This window comes from Rhinatrema bivittatum, chromosome 2 (genome assembly GCF_901001135.1).
Source record: "Rhinatrema bivittatum chromosome 2, aRhiBiv1.1, whole genome shotgun sequence".
Taxonomy (NCBI): Eukaryota; Metazoa; Chordata; class Amphibia; order Gymnophiona; family Rhinatrematidae; genus Rhinatrema; species Rhinatrema bivittatum.
In genome coordinates, this window is record NC_042616.1 from 634,122,086 (window position 1) to 634,146,095 (window position 24,010).

At 44.2% G+C, this 24,010-nt stretch overlaps 1 protein-coding gene across 2 annotated transcripts in view; it reads right to left on the bottom strand.

The window, feature by feature from the left end:
- Positions 1-24,010, bottom strand: part of ATP6V1H (ATPase H+ transporting V1 subunit H) — a 323,801-nt gene that overhangs the window by 79,189 nt on the left and 220,602 nt on the right. For both annotated transcript variants that reach the window (XM_029591272.1, XM_029591273.1), the window contains one exon: positions 2,824-2,925. In XM_029591272.1, coding sequence (XP_029447132.1) covers positions 2,824-2,925 — 102 coding nt within the window. The remainder of the gene's footprint in view (positions 1-2,823; positions 2,926-24,010) is intronic.

Genomic DNA, 24,010 nt, shown 5'->3' on the forward strand with positions numbered 1-24,010 from the left:
AGTGATCTCCATGCTAGGGTTCATTCCCTTCATTGAAGGGGATTTCAATCTCACAGACAATCCATTTATGGATTGTCTACCTCCCCACCCCCCACCCCAAGACACCTAAAAAAAGATTTGTTACTCTTTAATTTGTCAACTTGTTCTATTACTTTTCCCACATTTATTGAGTTGCTTCAGGTCCTCTGAATCAATGCCAACAAAGAATGCATTAGTGTGAATATTTGCCAACATCCTTCTTAGAAAAGACCAATGAAAAGAATTAATTTGCTATGGCTTTATCATCCTTGAACACCCCATTTTACCCCGTAGTTATCTAAAGGTACAACTGACCCCCTCAAAAGCTTCTCACTTCAAATGTACTTGATAAATTTTTATTATTAAATTTTGCTTCTATGGGTAACTTCTTTTTAAATTCTCTCTTTACCTGCCATATTATTGATTGATCTCTAACTTGTTAATGCTAATACTCTTTCCTATTTTTCTTAGTTGAATCAGCTTTCCATTTTCTGAAAGATGTCCTTTTGGCTTTAACAGTCTCTTTCACCTCATCATTTAATCCTGCTGGCAGTCATCTGGTCTTCCTTTGACCTTTTCTGATATAAGGAATATATTTTATCTGTGCTTCAAAAATGCTATTTTTAAAAAATGTTCTTTTTTTTTTTTAAACTCTATTTAACAGAAGACAGCATGACTTCTCTGGCCAACAAACTTAAGCATACAAGTATAAATTAAATTAAAACAACTAAAAAGAAATAGTGCAAAATACACATATCCAATGCACTAAATCCCGTACTTCGAGGCCCTAGTGTGTACTCTTAAGTACATACATAAGCCTTTACAAAGTATTGTATTTTTCGCTCCATAAGTCGCACCTGACCATAAGACGCACCTAAGATTCAGAGCGGGATAAATAAAAACGGTGTGCTAAACTGGCTCTGTTCCCGGGTGTCTGTGTGTCTTATGGAGCAAATTAGGGTAGGGCATAAAATGTTTTTTTTGTCCCCATGGAGATGGGGTGGGAGGTGCAAGGCTTAAAGTTTTTCTAAGGCACCTAATATCCTTGCACTGGCCATGGGCATTGCTGTACAAATATGAACAAAGTCTCCCAACTTGGGTTATCATATGTTGTGTAATGGATGAGGGCGCAGTTTTTCCACTTAGCCATAGGTGCCAAATTGACACTCTATCATATATTCTAACTCTCCAATATTATTTTTTTAAACGTCTGGCATTCTCATACATACAAGTATTTTTTCTTTTTTACCTGTAACTTTATTTACAACCTGCTTATTAGCAGTTGATAACATGCAATTTGGAATTATTTATATATCTTTTCTCCTTATTTAATTTCATCTGGACTACTTCAGCCTTTACCATAACCTCACCAGGGGTAGGGGTAAATTGGACACTCAGGCCTAATTGGCACTAAGCCACGATGTTTTATTGCAGGAAGATTCCCACTATCCTGAAGGGGTATTCTTGTGATAGTGGGGCCCCTCCCCCAAAAAAGCTTTGTGCCTGTAAGGCATGTTCTTTTGTCTTGCAGCCAAACACCGCAGGACAAAAGAATGTAGTGCACGGACCTTTAATGCGATGGCGGTCCCAACCTCATGGGACAGATATTGCCTTAAAGGACTGCTGACCTGAAAAAAATAAATTGTGGCAAATGTGGAGATTGAATGGGGGTAGATGCTGACTCAGTCTCAACCCAGGGCTGCTAGTCAAGGCAGCCCTGACTCCATTCAAAATGTAAAAAAATAAATCAATACGCCCGTGTGGTGACAGACATGGCCCCCCCTCTACCCCCTCCCAAGTGAAAGGCAAAGTCTCTCCACCTCCCCCCCCACCCCTATAAATATAATAGTTTCCCGGCCTCACCTGCCCATACCTACCCCTTCCCCCAAGGAACATAGAAAATTAAAAAAATAAGGCTGCAGGCCCCCACTCCATCCCCTGACACCTCCCCCAAACCCCATGAAACTTCCAATGAATCCTGTGTCAGGACCAGGTGTACCCTCACATCTGGTCAGGTCGGCACTATATTGAAAAATGATGATGGCCTGACCTTGGTCCCAGCCATGTGACTGTGGAAAGATCCGGGGATCAGACCCAGGCCACAGGTGGAGCCAGGAACCTTTCTTCTACTTATGAAGGGTGGGGGATGGGGGACTTTGCTTTTCACTTAGGGAGATGAAAGGGCCGGGGATGTTGCCGTAAAGGTGTATTTTTTTTACATTTTGAGAGGAATCGGGGCTACCTCAATTGGTGCTCCCAGGTTGAGACAGGGATCAGCACTGACTTCCCCATTTGCCACAACGTTTTTTAAATTTTTAGCCGGCTCTTTAAATGTGAGGCAGGGGTGTTGGGTCCTGAGTCCTAGGCTTCCTGCCTCACATTTACTGCTTTTCAACAAGGTGCAGCTATTTTATTACGGCCTTTTCTTGGTTGGTCACAATAAAATATTTGTATAGGATTGCCTATGCATGACCTTCTTTGTGTGCATTTGCATTATTCATGCATGCACATTGCATGCAAAGAGAGTCTTTGTAATAGGGGAGGGAACCTAGGTGGGGAGAGGAAAACGTATTTATTACAGCAATATCACACAATATAGGCAATATAACGCGCGTTAGAGCCTTACCACAGCTTGTACATTCTCCCTGTCAATTTGCTACACATTTTATCTTGAGGGATGCAGGAAAGCATGGATCAAACACTTGGCTTCCCAAATTGTTCTGAAACCCTGATTCTATGAAATCATTTTTCAGATTAACTTGAACATTTCTTTAGAAGGAAATAAAGCATGGGATTTCTTCTTACCGTTTCCCTCTTGGATAATGTCTCACATACTCGCCAATATCATGAGCAGCCACAGCCAAGACTTGTGGATCATCGGAGGCTTCCAGAAGTTTTGTTAGGATTCTGTGAAGAATGGTAACATGTAAAATAGGAGTCTATTTCTTTTATCCATAATTTGATAGCACTCCCCAAGGCCTGCTATACCATATATTTTTCCCAATGTATACAAAATAGAAAATAAAACTTCAGTACATCTGGACAAGTCTGCTTGATCGAATGTCTAAGGGCCTGATTTTCAAAAGCATTTGTACACGTAAAACTGGGTTTTACATGTGCAAATGCACTTTACTCAAGTAAGTGGGCTTTTGAAAAATGCTACAATAGTATATTATGGTTACATGCGTAACTCCTTTTAAAATTACCTCCTAAGCCTTCGCCCAATGATCCTCTCCTCCTCCCCACCTTCCCTCTTATGGCACCTTCCCCCTTCGACCAATTGTTACACACTCTTTTCTACTTCCAAGTTACCTAGGTCCCATGCTCGTTATGTTTAATGCGATTACTGCGCCTCTCTGTAAGATTTCAAGTTTTCTTTAAACTGCAGTATAGAGCCCATGACCCATGCTGGTTATGTTTATTGTGTTATGTTTATTATGTTTGCGTTATGTTTACTACGTTTCCCTATAAGAAATACATATGAAGCTAAGTTTCTTTAGTTGCATCATAAGAAATTCATAGAACTTAAAGTTCAGTAAGTTACGCTGTAAGAAATACGTTCCATTGTAAGAAATAAGCACCACCCCCACTTATTTCCTTTCCATTAGCTGTAAACTGATGTGACATCACTGATATAATGCTGGTATATAAAAATGTATAAATAAACTAATATCTGAGCAATATGCTTCATCATTTTAATCTTGCATTTAAAAGTTTCTATATTCTACCACTGTTACCACCAAAACCAGTAGTTTGCAAATAAATGATTGGGACTTGGTTATTCTTCCAGTCTCCCAAGTCTCAGTAAAGAACTTCCTGTAAAAGTCTAATCTTGCATTGTATATTAACTATATATGCCATATGAAATTTGCATTCACTCATCTCCACCTTATCATCAACTCTGGTTCTCCTGCTCCTAATGTCATTTACCATTGTCACTGGGGAGATTTACTGCATCTTACATATCACTTCTTGATAATTGAAGATAACAAGACCAGTGACACCACATCATAACACCAAGCTGAAGAGTCAAGAAGACAGTTCAAAGCTTTCTCAATGGCATTGTTTTTCTTCATTTATGACATTTATTTTATTTTATTTTTTAGATATTCTACTATTTTAAGCAAACGTAGAATGATATGTAAATTATTTTTCTCCCACGGCTTGTATGTAGTAATTTAGACTTTTCAAAAACCACATTATAACATATATTTATTGCTGTGGGATAGCCAAGCAAATCTTCACAGACTGGAGTCAGGAATTATGCTGATTCCAGCCTTTCTTCATGCAACTTTATTCTCACAGTCAAACATAACCATTAGCAGACTACCTTCTTAGCAGTGTACTTCTACAATAACTTCATGCAAGGAGAGTTCAGAAGCTCCTACTCCTGGAGACACAGGCCCTCCTGATCCTAGCTTGGCTCACAATCTTATCCCTCTCCCAGTAGGGTCCCACCCTCAGGGCTTTCTCTCACTGTAAGAATTAAGGTGGACCAGGCTAGATGCCTGGTCCCACACAGGTTAAGGAGGATAATTAGGGCTACTCCTTCACATACCCTCTCCCTCAGCTTGAACTTGTTGAGGCAAGATTCTTCACTCACCCTGGATCCTATCCAGGGAAGTGGCTTCACTCCCTATTACACTCTTTCTGGCCTGTCAGCTAGACATTTGGTTGGGGCTATAGGGACATGCTCCCGCCCTCTTGCTATGGTTAGCACAAACACCACTATTACCACCACCCACTGCCATTTGCCCAGTGTCCGCCTTCAGTCCTTCAATTCAGTCCATCTGTTGCTCCAGGTACCATACCTTGCCAGGCTGCATTCTCTGGACTTTGCTTGGGAGTTCTTGAGGTGGCTCCCATTCTTTACCTACTTTAACTACGGTGTCTTCTGACTCCTCTGTACCGTCTTCACCTCCAGTGCCACTTTCTGGCCATTCTACCATGGTTATATCTGGGTACTCTTCAGTAACCCCCCCCCCCCCCCCCCGGGCTTCCTACAGCGTCTCTCTCAGGTCTCCCTGCAGCACCTGCATCTGGCCACAAGACAGCACTTCCAACCAGTCTCTCTGCAGTACCTGGATCTGGTCCCTCTAAAGTGCCTTCCTCAGGCCAGTCTGATCTGCTTCCCACAGACCACTCAATACTGCCTCCTTCTGGGCAGTCTGTATTGCCTCTTTCATGCCATGATGTAAAAATTCCACCATGAGCTCTCTTGCAAAATAGTCAATCTCAGCAGATCCATTTACCCGGTATTCATTCTTTTCACTTGCTTTCAGCTCTGTCTGCTCTTGTAATTTTGGCTTGTCTTTTGCCACCTCTTCCAGTGGTTTGTTCACTGGTCCCAAACAAGTTTTCCCTATTACACCATCTATAGGCTATGCTCTGGCTCTAGCACATTTGCTGCTCTTATCTTCCTCTGCACTTTGTCACTCTGGAGCAGAGCTTTCCAAACTGTGTGTCGGGACACGTTAGTGTGTCGCCTGCAGTGTGCAGGTGTGTCGCGCAAGCCCGGTCAACTCTGATGTGAGTTTGGGCTTTTTTTTTCTAGAGATTCACTTTTTTTTTTTCGGTTTATGGGTTGCTTATTATTGGGTGATTTTTGCTGTCAATCGCGGTTTTTTGGGGGGCTTGGTGGGTGGAACGAGCCCAGCCATCCTTGCATTGGCTGCTGCTGCCGATGAGGCCTGGCCATGAGGAGTACTGACTGCAAGCAGCAGTGTCTGGTGATCATGGAAGGGAGTGAAGCACTTAACTGGCAACAATCAAAAAGACGAGGTACATGAGTGTGGGGGCCAGACATGTGCTGGGGGGAGAGAGATGAGTGAGTGGGGGGCAAACCTGCTGGGGGAACAGACATGTGCTTGAGGGGGAGAGATATGAGTGTGTGGGGGCCAGACGTGCTGGGGGGAGGAGAGAGATGAGTGTGTGGGGGACAGACAATTTGTTTTATTATTGTTTCTCATAAATTATAACAATAACATGAATCTTGGAATATATATTTTTAATATAAATTTAAGGTTTTCATGAGATAGGTTGTGTCGTGAAACATTTTATTTATGTATATATTTAAGGAAACATACATAAATTGTCGAAATATGTTTCGTTCGTTTAACCTTTAACCTCTGGTTTACTAGTAGACTGAATTACCGTGTCGTGAAATTATGTTTGTCTAAAAAGTGTGTCACCAACATGAAAAGTTTGGAAAGCTCTGCTCTGGAGGATAAAGCACCATGTGATTAATATGGCTGCTGTGCTATCTCTGGTTCCAGGTGCACTAGGCTTTTCCCTGGCCCCACTTCTGGCAGGCTGGCAATGAGATGCACAAGTCCTGTGTCCAATGCCTTCATCAAAGAAAAATATGCCCTTTCATTAAGCTCTCTTGCAGTTGCCTCTGGCCTTACAAATAGGTTTGAAGCCAAACTTCTATTTCTTGCTCAGTCATGCTTTCCATAGCCATGGCGGACTTTCTTGAGCACTAGTGCAAAGCAGGTGGCTAGTTGCTGGATGGCACATACGCACACACAGCCTCAGGCAGCTTGTCTCTGTAGGGACCATGCCATGTTTCTCAATCTTTTCTGTCTTTGCACAGGTAAAAGGAAAGGTGAAAAAAAAAAACACACTGCTTCTCCTGCCACTTACTCATTGGGTTTCCCTGACTCAAAGCAAGCGGAGCTGATCTCCTAACTTGCTATAAACCTAGACCTGATCTCCCTACAGGCCACCAAAACCACTCTCTGTTTCAAAGAAATTGTTTTTTCTGTGCTCTTCTTTGAGCGAAAATGCTTCAAAACTTCACTGCTCTGTAGTGTTAGCAGCATTTCTTTTGCTTCAACACCATTTCTTTAGGTAGGACACACACCACAAACTTTCTCTTTCTTTTTTTCCCCCCCTTGGAGACCTGGGATTTCTCTGTTCCAAACATGAAGAAAAATCCCACTCTCACACCATATGTGGGCTAGCGAGCAAATCATCACAGGTCGGAGATGCGAATCACGCTGACTCCAACCTTTGTTCATGCAACTTAAACTTTATTCTCACAGTCAATCATAGACATTTGTAGGCTGCCCTACCTTCTTAATACAATACCTTCATGTAAACAGGGTTTAGGAGCTCCTATTCCTGGAGACATGGGGCTTCCTGGTCCCAGCTGGACTCACATTCTTATCCCTCTCCCAGAAGGGTCCTTCCCACCCACAGGGCTTTCTCTCACTGAAGGATTTAAGATGGATCAAGATAGATGCTTGGTCTTGCACAAGTTAGGGAAGGGAATTAGGGCCACTCTTTCACATACTTTCTGTTTAACACAGCCTGAACTCCATCTCTGAAAAGACATATCAACTCTTGGAGCACACACTGAACTCATGAGGTCAGCTGCTTTTTCCAAGGGTGGGTGAGGACTGAGGTGAGTCCCTTGGCTGGAGGGCAAGGACAGTAAACTTTAATTTTATCAATAAGGCACAATGAATGCCTACTTACAAATTGTTATCGTAAAATAGCATGGCACATTCATGAGACACCATAGAGGATTATAAAAAGAAAGAAAAAAAACATTTTCAAAGAATGGAGAATGGCTGTGTAATGTAAGTACTGACATTTCCTTACCCTAGGGGCCCTCGAACTGAACATTAAGAGGTCATCAATTGGATCTCTCATGTTATGTTCCACATTATGTCTGGTTTATATCCATGCTATTCTATAAGACAAATGCACTGAATAAAACTGATCCATTCTATTGGTGATTATATGTGTATCTGCAATTGAAAGGCAGGAAGGAAGAAGGGAGAAAATCCCTGGCATATGAAGAATGCACCTCTAGTTGAGTCAGCTCAAAAAGGAGATGACAAATGTTCTGCATTATCTGATTAACTGTTGCTTTATGTAGTCAAGTTAGCTTTGGAGCAGTAGCCAACACACTATCTGTTTTGTTGAGTCACTTAAATCCTTGCAAGTTGCATTCCTACTGTGGAGAACTATTTTTTGACACATTTGAATTAGAAACACAGCAATTTCCAGCATAGCATTATTGCTCAAATATGAAATAAATCAAGATTCATTCTCTGAGAACAGCAGGTTTCAGCCTAAACATAGTAGACTCCTATGACTTACAATACTCTTAATTTCAAGATTTTAGGATTATCATCATTTTTAAAAGTAAGGTATTTTGATCACTGATTACCATTGGTATGTACAAATAGGCATAACTTAGCTCTCCGGAATAGGTTTTTCAACTAGACCCAATTCTTGCCTGTATTAGTTTTAGGCTATTCCTGTATGGCCTCATCTGAACCAATAGCTATGTCTCAAGAGTAATAAAAAAAATCATCAAATTTAGTCAGAGAGAGAGAGAATGCTCATCACTACATCAGCTTACATTTCCTACCCCTAAAAAAACCCCTATACAGTACATTATTCAAGGAGTTCTGCAAAAGGACAGCAAATAAGCACAGAGGATACTTAATTTAAAAAAAAATGAAGCCACAAGCTAGTGACATTAGCTTAACATGCCATACGCGAATGAATCAACATTGAGTTTTGGGGATGCCAGAATACATGTCAATTAAGTAACATGAAAGGATGGAAGTCCTAATGGAATCACAGATACTCACATAACCAGGACCTGTCTGGCAAGCTATGTGGGAGGACAGATACCTGGGCAACAGCCCTGTTAGTACTGATAGCTATTTATATTATTAGAAAGTCTTGTGCTAGACATGGAAAGAAAGGGGTGCTAAATGTGAACAAAGTGGGAGACCCTTATGCTCGTTTGTCCAAAAAGGCAGGGTACAAAGGAGGAAGATGACAAAACTATCCTGGATAAAGAATATCATCTTATAAGCATCATGCTCTGTGGCTGGCAAATGGCATATATACTTCAAAGTGGGGACAGAAATAACTTGACACACTGGATAGGCTGACTGGCTGCGATCTTATGTATGTTATTATGCTCTGCAGCAGGAGTAGACAACTCAGGTCCTGATTTTCAGGACACCCACAATGAATATTCGTGAAATATATTTGCATATAACAAAGGTAATACATGTAAGGAGGAGTTATGTAAAGGATATTAATTGTCACAATTGATTACAAAAGTAGAGAAGACAAAAAGTGTTTAAAAGTATGTGCACAAGTATTTTCATAAGTGAAATATGTGCCTACTTTATAAAATACTTTCTTCTGCCTGAAAACTTCAGTAATTACATGCACATGTACAATTGTTTCATGTGTAAAATATATGAACCTATTTTTGTAAAGTATGTATAGAAAGTGTGCGGTTTCCTCAATTTAAAAAATATATGTATACTGAAACATACACACACTTTTTGGACAGAGATATGCAGTATATTTTGAACTGTGCAGCTCCTGCCACACAGTTTATAAAACAGAAGCCTAACTTTGTGCATGCTCTCTTATGCACCTATGTGCTGATTTACCCACACTGTTGTAAATTACTTTCCCTATTCTTATTTTTCTTTTTTTCGTAATTTATCATTCCCAATGTTTAAACAGCATGAATACTCCATTAATCAAAGAGAGCAAAACTGAAGTTCTGCAAAGAATGACAAATATATATTTAAGCTATTACAGGGATCCCATTATCAAAATGTTTTAGAGACTTTGTACTAGAAGGGAAAGTTTGTTAATTAGGTTTCTCTGAACCCCTCCGAGGATAACTTAGATTCTGTGTTCATTCTCCATTCCAGCATGAAGAGACAGAGCAAAAACTTAGAATACAAATCATCTCTACTTCATCCAGTCAGACTTGTCAGTGTCATTAGGCTTAGACAATTTAGCAGAGCTGCTTACCTGTAACAGATGTTCTCTGAGGACAGCAGGATGTTAGTCCTCACACATGGGTGACATCATCAGATGGAGCGCAGACACGGAAAACTTATGTCAAAGTTTCTAGTACATTGACTTAGCACACTGAGCATGCCCCCATGTGTGGTCCCTTCTCCAGTCTTATAAAATAAAATTAGAAATATAACAAAAAAAAACAGGAGAAACCCAACTCTGCGGGGTGATGGACAGGTTTCATGAGGATTAACATCCTGCTGTCCTCAGAGAACATCTGTTACAGGTAAGCAACTCTGCTTTCTCTGATGACAAGCAGGATGGTAGTCCTCACACAGAGGTCAATCCCTAGCTACAGGCTGCTCCCCAATTTAAAAAAGGACCAACAGACACCCAAACCACAACAACAATGGTGCTGTTCGTAACAGAGGGAGAAACAGCCTGAACTCAAACAACGGGCCCTAGGCAGAAGAGAGTTGGGTTCTATACCTCAAACAGATTCTAAAGGACAGATTGGCCAAACCTACTATTGTGTTGGCCATCCCTAGCCAAGCAATAGTGAGATGTGAATGTGTGGAAAGAACTCCACATTGCAGCCTTGCAGATCTCCTCCACAAAACTGCTCACAAGTGGGCCACAGACGCTGCCATGGCTCGGAAAGAATGAGCCTTGACATGACCCCTAAGATGCAGTCCCGACTGGGTGTAACAGAAGTTGATGTAATCTGCTAGCCAATTTGATAGTGTCTGTTTGGCAATGGCAATGCCTAACCTATTCCTATCAAAAGAAACAAAAAGTTGGGTGGACTATCCATGGTTTTCTGACCACTCCAGATAGAAGGCTAAGGCTTGCTTGCAATCCAAACTATGCAGTGTTCGTTCACTTTGGTGCAAATGAGGCCTGGGAAAATATTTTGGCTGGATGATGGACTAGTTAAGTTGGAAGTCCGCCAGCTCCTTAGGCAGGAACTTAGGGTGCATGTGCAAGGCCACCCTGTCATGATAAAATTTAGTGTAAGGTGGGTAAGTCACTACAGACTGAAGCTTGCTGAACCTGCATTCTGAGGTGACTGCCACCAAAAATATGACCTTTCAGGTCAGGTACTTCAGGTCACAGGAGCACAGCAGCTGAAAAGGAGCTTTCATCCACTGTGCTAATACCATGTTGAGGTCCCAAGACACAGCAGGAGGCCTCAGGGGAGGCTTCAATTGAAGGAGGCCCCACATGAATTTATAACATAGGCTGTACAAAGATGGGTGTACCGTCTACAACATGTTGGAATGTGCCAATAGCACTGAGAATAATTCTAACAGAGTTGGTTTTTAAGCAGCTTGCAATAGGTGTATAGGTAATCAAGCAGTTTTTGTGTGGAGCAGGAGAACAGATTTACATCCTTTCCCTGCTTACATCACAGGGAAAACTCTTCCACTTCAGTCCATAGGACTTTCTAGTAGAAGTCTTTTTAGAAGCCACCAGGACCTGAGACACATCCTTAGAGAGATCGAATGGTTGCAGAATTAATCTTTCAACATCCAGGCTGTAAGCGACAATGCCTGGAGACTGGGATGTTGCAACCTGCCTCGATCTTGCGTGATGAGATCTGGTGAAGTCCCCAGACTGATCGGTCTCTGGATGGATAACTCCTGAAGGAGTGGAAACCAGACCTGTCTTGGCCAATAAGGGGCTATGAGGATCATAGTCTCTTTGTCCTTGCGAAGCTTCAACAGAGTCTTTGTCACTAAGGAAATCGGATATGGGAGAGAGCATCCGAGGCAGATTTGCTATTCGACCTGTACAGGGAGCAAAACCATCCAGGTTCCCCCAGAGGCGTAATATCCAATTTGCAACCACCTGGTCCAGGGTCCACTCATGGGGTCTGAAGGCACAACTCAGTCTATCCCCTACCACATTCTTCATCCTGGCCAGATACATGGCCCTGAGCATCATCCTGTGGGACAGAGCCCATGACCAGATCTGGACTGCTTCCTAACACAGGAGGTACAATTCCATGCCTCCCTGCTTGCTGACATACCAGATCACCACCTGGTTGTTGGTTTGGATCAGGACACCTTTGTTGGACAGCCGATCTCTGAAAGACCCTAGCACATACCTGATCTCCTGACCCTCCAGGAAGTTGATTTAATAGCAGCTTTCCTGAGCAGACCAGAGACCCTGGGTGCTGAGCCTATCTGCATGAGCTCCCAAGCCCAGGGTGGACACATCCAAAGTTAAGACAATTTGGGTAGGAGGACTTTGAAAAGAGATACTCCGTTCGAGATCTGAATTAACCTCCCACCAGGATAAAGAGTCCCGAAAGGGCGAGGTGACTTGGATGCAATCCTGGAGGTAAAGCGTGGCCTGGTGCCACTGTGACCTCAGGGTCCATTGGGCTCTGCACATGTGTAATCATGCCAAGGGAGAGACTTGGACAGTTGCGGCCATATGGCCCGACAGGTAGTGGTATCCAAGGATGTCATCCAAAGACCATATAAAACACAGTCTGTCAGTGAGGTAGTAACAAGGTCTTCTAGGGGTGCCAACAGGCTGCCTAAGGTTCCTTCTAATACAGAGGAAGGATAGGGATCCAGGGGCATGTCCTTGCTCTCATGCTAAGTACTGTCCTTCTTAGTTCACAGGAGGTGATTTCTAAGAGCGAGAACAGCCAGGATTGGTGGGAGCCTAGGAAGATTTTCTCTTCTCATGTATGCAGTATCAAGGTCTATGCAGATAGTTTTAATTTTACTTGGAAGACTTTAGCAAAGGCTGAAGGCAATTTATGGTGATGGTCTGGATGAGACCAGTTTGAGTAGATTCTGACAACTTAGAAGAGCTTCTGAGGGCAGTTCCTAGAGCTTGACAGGATAGAAGAGAAGTATTCTTTTTGGTTGTAATAATTTTCTGAGTTAGTTAATTTAACTTGATTAATTATCTCTCTTACATAAAAATCAAGGCAAAGTACAATAAAATAATCATAAATTCATATAATGCATAATAGGAGTAGAGCTTGTGGTGGTAAAAGCAAAATATTTTGGCATGGTCACCCTTGAACTTGCGCCATTTCTTCTCCAATTGACAGCTGGTTCTCTTAAAGGTACACAGTACATCTATGTACCAGAGATACAAGATGGTTTCTGACGGGTGCAAGGTGGTAAATTGCATTTTTTATCTCAGATGCCAAGTTTCAGCCTGTTGTTCGACTACAGCATTTAAAATTCAAGTGGAGAAGTCTCCAAGAGAATGAATAAGGTTATTGGCTGTTGGGTTGGCTTGGGGGGGTTCTCTCAGTGGTACTTTACTGTATGGCAATCCGATGGATAGATTACTTTCATTTCAAAATCTGCCACAAACAGATTTGCTATGTCGGGGGCAACAGTGGCCCCCATTGCTACACCCTTTACTTGTCATTACTCCTGATAATCCTTTTATGACAAGATTGCCTAAGAAGACCCCCTGATGCAGAAGATACTCAAAACATGGCCATGTCGGGGTGATGTATAGACTGTGACACAAAGCTAAGTAATTATAGAAACATAGAAACATAGAAATGACGGCAGAAGAAGACCAAACGGCCCATCCAGTCTGCCCAGCAAGCTTCACATTTTTTTCTCATACTTATCTGTTTCTCTTAGCTCTTTGGTTCTATTTCCCTTCCACCCCCACCATTAATGTAGAGAGCAGTGATGGAGCTGCAACCAAGTGAAATATCAAGCTTGATTAGTTATGGGTAGTAGGGGAAGTAACCGCCGCAATAAGCAAGCTACACCCATGCTTATTTGTTTTACCCAGACTGTGTTATTCAGCCCTTATTGGTTGTTTTTCTTCTCCCCTGCTGTTGAAGCAGGGAGCTATGCTGGATATGCTTGTAGTATCAGTTTTTCTTCTCCCCTGCCGTTGAAGCAGGATATGCATTGAAAGTGAAGTATCAGGCTTATTTGGTTTGGGGTAGTAACCGCCGTAACAAGCCAGCTACTCCCCGCTTTGTGAGTGCGAATCCTTTTTTCTTCTCCCCTGCTGTTGAAGCAGAGAGCTATGCTGGATATGCGTGAAGTATCAGTTTTTCTTCTCCCCTGCCGTTGAAGCAGAGAGCTATGCTGGATATGCGTGAAGTATCAGTTTTTCTTCTCCCCTGCCGTTGAAACAGAGAGCTATGCTGGATATGCGTGAAGTATCAGTTTTTCTTCTCCCCTGCTGTTGAAGCAGGGAGCTATGCTGGATATGCGTGAAGTATCAGGTTTTCTTCTCCCCTGCCGTTGAAGCAGAGCTATGCTGGATATGCATTGAAAGTGAAGTATCAGGCTTATTTGGTTTGGGGTAGTAACCGCCGTAACAAGCCAGCTACTCCCCACTTTGTGAGTGCAAATCCTTTTTTCCACATTTCCTCTTGCTGTTGTAGCTTAGAGCGATGTTGGAGTCACAGTAACCATGTGTATGTTTATTGAATAAGGGTATTGTCTCCAGGCAGTAGCTGTCATTCTGGCTAGCCACCCACTCTTTATTGACGGCCTCTTGATTTTATGGATCCACAGTGTTTATCCCACGCCCCTTTGAAGTCCTTCACAGTTCTGGTCTTCACCACTTCCTCTGGAAGGGCATTCCAGGCATCCACCACCCTCTCCGTGAAGAAATACTTCCTGACATTGGTTCTGAATCTTCCTCCCTGGAGCTTCAAATCGTGACCCCTGGTTCTGCTGATTTTTTTCCTATGGAAAAGGTTTGTCGTTGTCTTTGGATCATTAAAACCTTTCAAGTATCTGAATGTCTGTATCATATCACCTCTGCTCCTCCTTTCCTCCAGGGTGTACATATTTAGATTCTTCAATCTCTCCTCATAAGTCATTTGATGAAGACCTTCCACCTTTTTGGTCACCCTTCTCTGGACCGCCTCCATCTTGTCTCTGTCTCTTCGGAGATACGGTCTCCAGAACTGAACACAATACTCCAGGTGAGGTCTCACCAAGGACCTGTACAAGGGGATAATCACTTCCCTTTTCTTACTCGATATTCCTCTCTCTATGCAGCCCAGCATTCTTCTGGCTTTAGCTATCGCCTTGTCACATTGTTTCGCCGACTTCAGATCATTAGACACCATCACCCCAAGGTCTCTCTCCTGCTCCGTGCACATCAGCCTTTCTCCCCCCATCGAATACAGTTCATTCGGATTTCCATTCCCCATATGCATGACTTTGCACTTCTTGGCATTGAATGTCAGCTGCCATGTCTTCGACCACTCTTCCATCTTCCTTAAATCCCGTCTCATTCTCTCCACTCCTTCCGGCGAGTCCACTCTGTTGCAGATCTTAGTGTCATCCGCAAAAAGACATACCTTACCTTCTATCCCTTCCGCAATGTCGCTCACAAAGATATTGAAAAGGACCGGTCCCAACACCGATCCCTGCGGTACACCGCTTAAAACCGCTCTCTCTTCAGAGAGAGTTCCATTTACCATCACACATTGTCTTCTGTCCGTCAACCAGTTTGCAATCCAGGCCACCACCTCGGCACTCACTCCTAAGCTTTTCATTTTATTCACCAGTCTCCTGTGCGGGACAGTGTCAAAAGCTTTGCTGAAATCCAAGTAGATGACATCGAGTGCTCTTCCTCGATCCAATTCCTTGGTTACCCAGTCAAAAAAGTCAATCAGATTTGTCTGACAGGATCTTCCAATGGTGAATCCATGCTGCCTCTGGTCCAGCAATTCTCCCGACTGTAGATAGTTCACTATTCTCTCTTTCAACAGTGACTCCATTACTTTTCCCACCACCGAAGTGAGGCTAACCGGTCTGTAGTTACCAGCCTCTTCTCTGTTCCCACTCTTGTGAAGCGGGACCACCACCGCTCTCCTCCAATCATTCGGCACCACTCCCGTTTCTAGGGATCTATGAATAGGTCACACAGCGGACCCGCCAGCACATCTCTGAGCTCCCTCAGTATTCTGGGATGAACTTCATCAGGCCCCATGGCTTTGTCCACTTTCAGTTTCACCAGCTCTTCCCATACATTTTCTACTGTGAATGGAGTTACATCTACTCCATTCCCCTCCAGTTTCTTGTTAACTAGTGTCGGTCCTTCTCCAGGGTCCTCTTTAGTGAACACAGAACTGAAGTATTCATTTAATATTTCTGCCATTTCTTCGTCTCTCTCCACACATTGATCCTTTCCACCTTTCAATTTCACTATACCACTTTGAACTTTTCTCTTTTCACTGATGTATCTGAAAAATGTTGTTTTGTTACCACTCTTTACCTCTTTGGCAATCCTCTCTTCCGCTTGACTTTTTGCCATCTTGATTAATTTCTTCGTCTCCCTCAGTTCTACCAGATATTCTTCTTTGTGTTCCTCCTTTTGGGATCTTTTATATTTCTTGAACGCTGTTCTTTTAGCCTTTATTTTGTCAGCCACCTCCTTTGAGAACCAGATAGGTTTCTTTTTTCTTTTGCTTTTCTTTACTTTTCTAACATATAGATTAGTTGCCTTGGTGATTGCTCCTTTTAGATTGGTCCACTGTTGATCCACATCTCTCTCGTTTCCCAGCCTTTTAGTTCTTCCTCCAGGTACTTCCCCATTTCATCAAAGTCTGTGTTTTTGAACATCAAAACTTGGGTTTTTGTGCTTCTTTTCCGTGTCCTTTTATTAATTAGTATTGTTTAAACTCCTGGAGAAACAATTGTTTGTGTGAATCCCTTTACCCAGAAGGACCCCTTTGGACCTAATATGACTTTTTAAGGAAAAATTTGAAAAAAAGAAAAAAATTGTTTTGACTCCGAGTGAGCACTATATCTAAATTAAAATAAAGGTGGACCAAATGGTCTATGCAGCTTGTTAGGACTGACAAGTTGCGGTCATAAAGGTCCTACAAATTATTCAAAAAAACTGAGTAAGCTTTCTACTGAGGGCGGTTTTGTGATTTATATAGTATTCATTTGTCCTCAGATTTCCGAGGTATTTTTGGGCTGCTTGTTTGATTTTGAATCGGAGGTCTAACATATCCATTGCTATGATAAATTCTAGCTTGGTGGTGGTGGAAGGGGCCTCAATATAGATATGAATATGCCCATGAGACTCTGGGACAGCATTTCTAGCAATGTTTCAGCAATGAGAGATCCAGTAAGGAGTTTATTGGGTCTCTAGGGTCTCTAGAGGCAGACTAGCAGAATACTGAGCTTGCTTATTTTAAAGAGGAGGCTTTCTGACCCTTTGGGCTGGTGGATTGGGATTCAGGAGCAGCACAGGCTGTCACAATAGATATGGACAACATCCCCAGCTGTAATGTCAGGTCTTAGGGGCTTGCACTGAAACAAAGAGGGGATAATTGGCCTAGGTGGAAGTCATCTGATTCAACCAGCAAGATTTCAGTGATGCAGAGGATGGCTATTTGTTGTTGAGATCATAGAGGATGGCTGACTTGTTTTTAATGGAGTGGGTTTTGATCTGATCAAGTCTGTAGCTTTTGCAAGGTGCAGGCTGGGCAATGGTTGCAGACTGCTCCAGAGGAATAGGGCATAGGCATAGCTGCCTTTTGCATATAGGGCATGGAGGGTCATGATCTGGCTGATATAGGTCATTCCCAAATATAAACTTGATTCGGAAGATGGTGCAGGTGGGTTGCCAATGAGAGACACAGAAGAGGTTTAGGCAGTATGGTTGTGAGAGCTGACATGAATGGTGGGGGAAGCACAAATGATACCTGTAGAATAAGTGAAGCTAGTGCAGTATGAAGCTGTGTTAAGCAAGTAGGTGAAGAAGCACAAGCTACATAATACTTCAGGAGAGATGCATGTGGAAAGTTAAGGTATTCAAATGATGGCAGTGAGAGAGTGTGATGGAGGTAAGACATAGGGTTGGTGTAGATTTACAGAAGGAAGAGCAGGCTCCAGGAAGCATTAGTATATGATTTTATTGTAGACTGGTTGTGGTGTTATTTTTATCGTTGCCACCCATTGGGAGCACATGTTTCCATCCAGCAAGTTAAAAATCTAATTAAATAAATTGCCTCTACTTTTCCAGTCCTTGCTTTTTGCTTTCCCCTCTAATGTTTCAACCTGGACGTCTCTCACTTTTTACCTCTCCCACCTCCTTCCCTTTTCCATTCTTCCTTCTCTCCTCATTCTAACCCTTTCTTACCCATATGCTGCTTTCTCTCAACACTGTAATCATTGCTGAGGGTCTATTTACTCAGAGCCTCATTGTGTCAACAGGAACAGTTACTGTTGATATGATGTGGTGGCTGCAGTGATGAGGGTGGGGCACAGAAAACTATGTTTAGAGAAGGATAGGATGTGACATTTTAGTGGGAAGGAGGAGGGAGCATGCTGCAGTTCACTTGGGAGGAGGAAGAAAGGATGAGATGATTCGGCAGATGGGGGATAAGAAAAGAATGAAACAGGCAATGAAACGTGGGGGGAAATTAACACCAGCTGGCCTGCACCAGGGCTAACAGGAAAAACTAGCAGCAGGTTTCCTGCTATTCTGTCAACAGTGACAAATTCTACGGCAGAGATTGATTCTGCAGCAGCTGCCGTGGAATCGCAGGACACCTGGGGCCCTGCCTATAACGTGTACTAAATCACAGGGATACAGGAAATTATTTTTCTGGAGATGGACTTATGGACGAGACCAGAAGTTTTACCTCACTGATGCACATCAAACATCCCATGGCAATGAATGTTAATTCATGCATCTTGATCAAACTACAATATCTAAGTTTCTTAAATTACCCTTATAATATTTAATTACATACAAAAGAAAAACTTAAATGCTCACTCTAATAACAATCTTACATGAAACTGAGATATTGAATCTCTATAGCTCTGTTCTGAAAAGTTATGAGGATATTTTAATATTAGATAACAAGTCTGGCATATAAAGATGAGCTGTTTTACAAAGCCAAAATTACAGTCTAAAAGAATTTGACAAGAAATATATTTGAGGAAAATTCTATTATATTTAAAAAATATAATAGAACAGATTACAGATACATTTCAAAGTTACATATAGCTATGCATAAGCGTTATGTGCTGTTAGAAACATTACTATGACAAAGAGAACTTAAAGGTATGTAAAGCCATACTAATTTAATTCTTCTTTAAGCATATATATTAAAATTCATCGTCAGACTCTCTAAAAATATTAATGACTAAATATACAAAATACTAAATATACTAAATACTAAATATACTAAATATACAAAATAAATTATACAAGATCAGCCCTAGGATCAATTTTCATTCAATCCAAATCAACATATCAAGTAGAATGGATGCCTATTTAGCACAAAATATCTACATCAGACAACTGGAATGACTTCTTCATGGTTCACATTTATTTAATTGATTTTTATGCCCTGGGCTCAATATTCAGCCAGCAGATAGCCAGATAAGTAAAACATATCTGGCTATCTAGTAGCTGCTGAATATCCATTTAAGTTCAGCGGCCGATAGCCAGATAAGTCATTTATCCGGCTATATCTTAGCCAGAGAACTTTGTGGGCGGGCAGTGGGAAGTTATCCGGCTAAGTAGCAATATTGAATCTTAGCCGGATAAGTTGTCCATCTAAGTTAGACCTGCTCAATAGCTGTTATCTGGCTAAGTTACTTAGCTGGCCAGGATTTGAATATTGAGCCACCTAAGCCTGGAAATCCTAAGTATATTTTCTGAGATTTATATCTTGTTCCATTACATAAGAACATAAGAACATGCCATACTGGGTCAGACCACAGATCCATCAAGCCCAGCATCCTGTTTCCAACAGTAGCCAATCCAGGCCATAAGAACCTGGCAAACACCCAAAAACTAAGTCTGTTCTCAGAGTGGGTCACAACAGGCAATAAACATCACAAAATCACCATAAGACAAGCCCTTCCAATATATAACAATAAATACAATAAAAAAAAACATTGAAAATGAAGATAAATCTGTCTTATATTTTTATATGGCTGAGATTTAGAACTGAATTTTTTTGTGTGGTTTACGTCTCAGAGGGATTTTGCTGAAAACTTGTCGTATATTTTGTTAGCATTTCCGGGTACAGGAACAGCACGTATTTAATCACGGAGATATCAGACATCATCAACAGGATCTCTTTCTGCTACTACTGTCAACATTATGGGGCGGATTTTCAAAGGCCCGCGCGCGCCGGCGCACCTATTTTGCATAGGCCGCCGGCGCGCGTAAAGCCCCGGGACACGCGCAAGTCCCGGGACTTTTGTAAGGGGGCGTGTCGGGGCGGGGCCTACTGACGCAGCGTTTCGGGGGCGGGCCAGGGGCATGGCGCCGGCCCGGGGGCGTGGTCGAGGCCTCCCGGCCAACGCGCGCAAAGTTACAAACTTTGCCGACAAAGGTAAGGAGGGGTTAGATAGGGCCGGGGGGGGGGGGGGGGGGGGGGGTTACGTAGGGGAAGGGAGGGGAAGGTGCGGGGAGGGCGAAGGAAAGTTCCCTCCAAGGCCGCTCCAAAATCGGAGCGGCCTTGGAGGGAACGGAGGCAGGCTGCGCGGCTCGGCGCGCACAGGCTGCTGATTTTGCGCAGCCTTGCGCACGCCGACCCCAGATTTTATAAGATACGCGCTCGCGCAACTTTTTAAAATCTGCCCTTATGTGCCTTACATTAACAATGAGGTTAAAACAAGGAGAAATGTTGAGATTACTACCTGATAATCTCCTTTTCCTTAGTGTAGACAGATGGACTCAGTACAAATGGGATAGCAGTTGGAGACGGATCTGACGTCAGCACGGGGTATATAGCCCCACAGGAAGCGTAGCTATTCAGTAATCTTCCTTGCAAAAGCTGTTATAGATGTGTGTACTGACGCTCAGTGAAAAAGTGAAAACAGGATTCCCCTGACCGATTGATAGGAGCTGGAGACCGCCAGCAGACCGAACCGGAAGGCGTTGACACCTGGTATAGTGTACCCTCGCATAGCAAGAGATGACCTCGCTTACCTTGCATCGGGGAAACCCATGTACGCAGGCAGCTGGGCGGGATGCTGAGTCCATCTGTCTACACTAAGGAAAAGGAGATTATCAGGTAGTAATCTCAACATTTCCTGGCGTGTAGCCAGATGGACTCAGTCCAAATGGGATGTACCAAAGCTTTACTCCCCACCTGGGTGGGAGGTTGCCTGAGGACCGTGTAATACCGCCCTGGCAAATGCGGAGTCCTCCCTGGCCTGGACATCCAGACAGTAGAATCTGGAAAAGGTATGGAGGGAGGACCATGTCGCTGCTTTACATATTTCCGCAGGCGATAGCATCTTGGATTCCGCCCAGGATGCCGCTTGAGCTCTGGTAGAATGAGCCTTGACTTGTAGAGGCGGAGACTTCCCAGCCTCCACGTAAGCTGCTCGGATAACTTCTTTAATCCAGCGGGCGATGGTGGGCCGAGATGCCTCTTCACCTTGTCTCTTACCGCTGTGCAAGACGAACAGATGGTCCGTCTTTCGTAAATCTTGTGTCACTTCCAGATATCTGGGCAGCAATCTGCCAATGTCGAGATGGCGTAATAAACGCCCTTCTTCAAACCCGCCGTGGTAGGCAAGGAAATGGTTTGGTTAAGAGGTTAAGATGAAACTGTGAAACCACCTTAGGTAGAAAGGAGGGAACCGTACGAAGATGGATAGCCTCCGGAGTGATTCTGAGAAAGGGATCACAGCAGGACAGTGCTTGTAGCTCTGAAACACGGCGTGCTGAACAGATAGCCAGCAAGAACGCCAACTTCAATGTGAGCGACCGGAGAGATAGACCCCGAAGGGGACGGAAGGTGGATCCCGCGAGGAAATCCGATACGAGGTTGAGGTTCCATAAGGGCACAGGCCACTTCAGTGGCGGCCGAATATGCTTGACTCCTTGCAGGAAGCGAGCAACATCTGGGTGCCTGGCAATGGTCTTGCCATCCCTCCTGGGACCATAGCACGACAGTGCAGCCACCTGAACCTTAATGGAGCTGAGGGAGAGACCCTTATGAAGTCCCTCTTGCAAGAAATCCAACACCATAGGAATTGTAGGAGTATGTGGATTGGTGCCATGAGTGTCGCACCATGCTTCAAATATTCTCCAGATCCGGATGTATGTGAGGGATGTGGAAAACTTGCGAGCTCGGAGGAGGGTATCAATCACGAGTTCCGAGTAACCCCTTTCTTCAATCTAGCCCTCTCAAGGGCCATACCGTAAGAGAGAATTGAGCTGGATCCTCGTGAAGAATGGGACCTTGACGGAGAAGGTCTCGGAGAGGAGGCAGGGGAAGAGGCTCCCCTGCCAGCAGTCTTCTCATGTCCACGTACCAGGGTCTTCTTGGCCAGTCTGGCGCCACTAGAAGAACTAGGCCCCGGTGTCTCTGAATCTTACGGGCGATAGCGCCTAGCAGAGGCCACGGAGGAAAGGCGTACAGGAGAGTCCCTGGAGGCCATGGCTGAACCAGGGCATCGATTCCGTGTGAGAACGGGTCGTGCTTGCGGCTGAAGTATCTGGGTACTTGAGCATTGGACTTGTCCGCCAGTAAATCCATGTCCGGAATCCCCCAGTGATCCACAATCATCTGGAAGGCTATGGGTGACAGCTGCCACTCTCCCGGATTTAGGCTTTCTCTGCTGAGGAAGTCTGCTGTAGTATTGTCCTTCCCGGCAATGTGGACGGCGGAGATGTCCTGAAGATTCGCCTCTGCCCATGTCATCAGTGGGGCGATCTCCATAGATACCTGTCGGCTTCTGGTTCTGCCCTGTCGGTTGATGTATGCCACCGTGGTGGCGTTGTCGGACATCACTCTGACTGCTCTGTTCTTCAGTCTGTGAGCAAATCGAAGGCATGCCAATCGGACTGCCTGGGCCTCGAGACGGTTGATGTTCCACGCTGATTCTTCTGTGTTCCACCGCCCTTGTGCGGTGAGTTCTTCGCAGTGTGTTCCTCAGCCGCTCAGGCTGGCATCTGTGGTGAGCAAGGTCCACGTGGGTGAGGACATCTTCGACCCTCTGCTCACATGGTTGGACCGCAACCACCACCGCAACTGGGTCCGCACTCTGGCTGGCAGAGGAAGGTGCGTGGAATAGCTCCGCAGACGGGGGCTCCAGCGAGAGAGCAGGGAGTGTTGTAGAGGTCTCATATGGGCCCTCGCCCAAGGTACCACTTCCAGGGTGGATGCCATGAGACCAAGAACCTGCAGATAATCCCAGGCTATGGGCCGACTGGCTCCCATCAAATACTGGATACGCTGCTGAAGTTTCAACTGTCTCTTGGTAGTGAGACTGACTGTGTCTGCGCGGGTGTCGAACTGTACTCCCAGGTATTCCAGGGACTGGGAAGGCTGTAGGCAGCTCTTGCTGAGGTTGATCACCCAGCCCAAGCTTTCCAGAAGGGCGATTACTCTGTCGGTCGTCCGAAGGCTCTCCTCTCAAGATTTCGCCCTGATCAGCCAGTCGTCTAGGTAGGGATGGACCAGAATTCCTTCCCTCCTGAGCGTCGCTGCTACCACTACGACCACCTTGGTGAATGTCCGTGGTGACGTGGCCAACTCGAAGGGCAGAGCCCGAAACTGGAAGTGGCGTCCTAGAACCTTGAAGCGTAGGTAGCGCTGATGATCCGGATGGATCGGGATATGCAGGTATGCCTCTGACAGGTCTAATGCCGTGAGGAATTCTCCGGGCTGTACTGAGGCCTTGACGGAGCGCAGAGTCTCCATGCGAAACCTTGGTACCCGTAAGTATCGATTGACTGACTTGAGGTCCAGGACAGGCCGAAAGGTACCCCCTTTCTTGGGTACCATGAAATAAATGGAATAGTGTCCAGAATTCACTTCCCAGGCAGGTACTGGGATGATGGCTTTCAAGGACAGGAGCCTCACCAAGGTAGCTTCTAATGCTGCCTTCTTGTGTATGGGACATGAAGATTCCATAAACTTGTCCGGAGGGAGATGATGAAAGTCCAGATAATATCCTTCCCTGATAACGGCGAGGACCCACTGGTCCGACGTGATCTCGACCCATCTGGGGTAGAAGAGGGTTAACCTGCCCCCTATGGCTCCATCCCCCAGATGAATCGGCGAATTCTCATTGTGAGGTGCGGCCGGGCTCCGAGTCCGGCCAGCCCCCCTCTTGCGCTGCCTGGTCCGAAAGGACTGACTCCTGGCCTGAGAACGTGGTGCCTGATATCGACCCCTGTAAGGAACAAATCGCTGTGAACTCCTGCCCCTGGAGGGCCTTGGAAAGGTGCG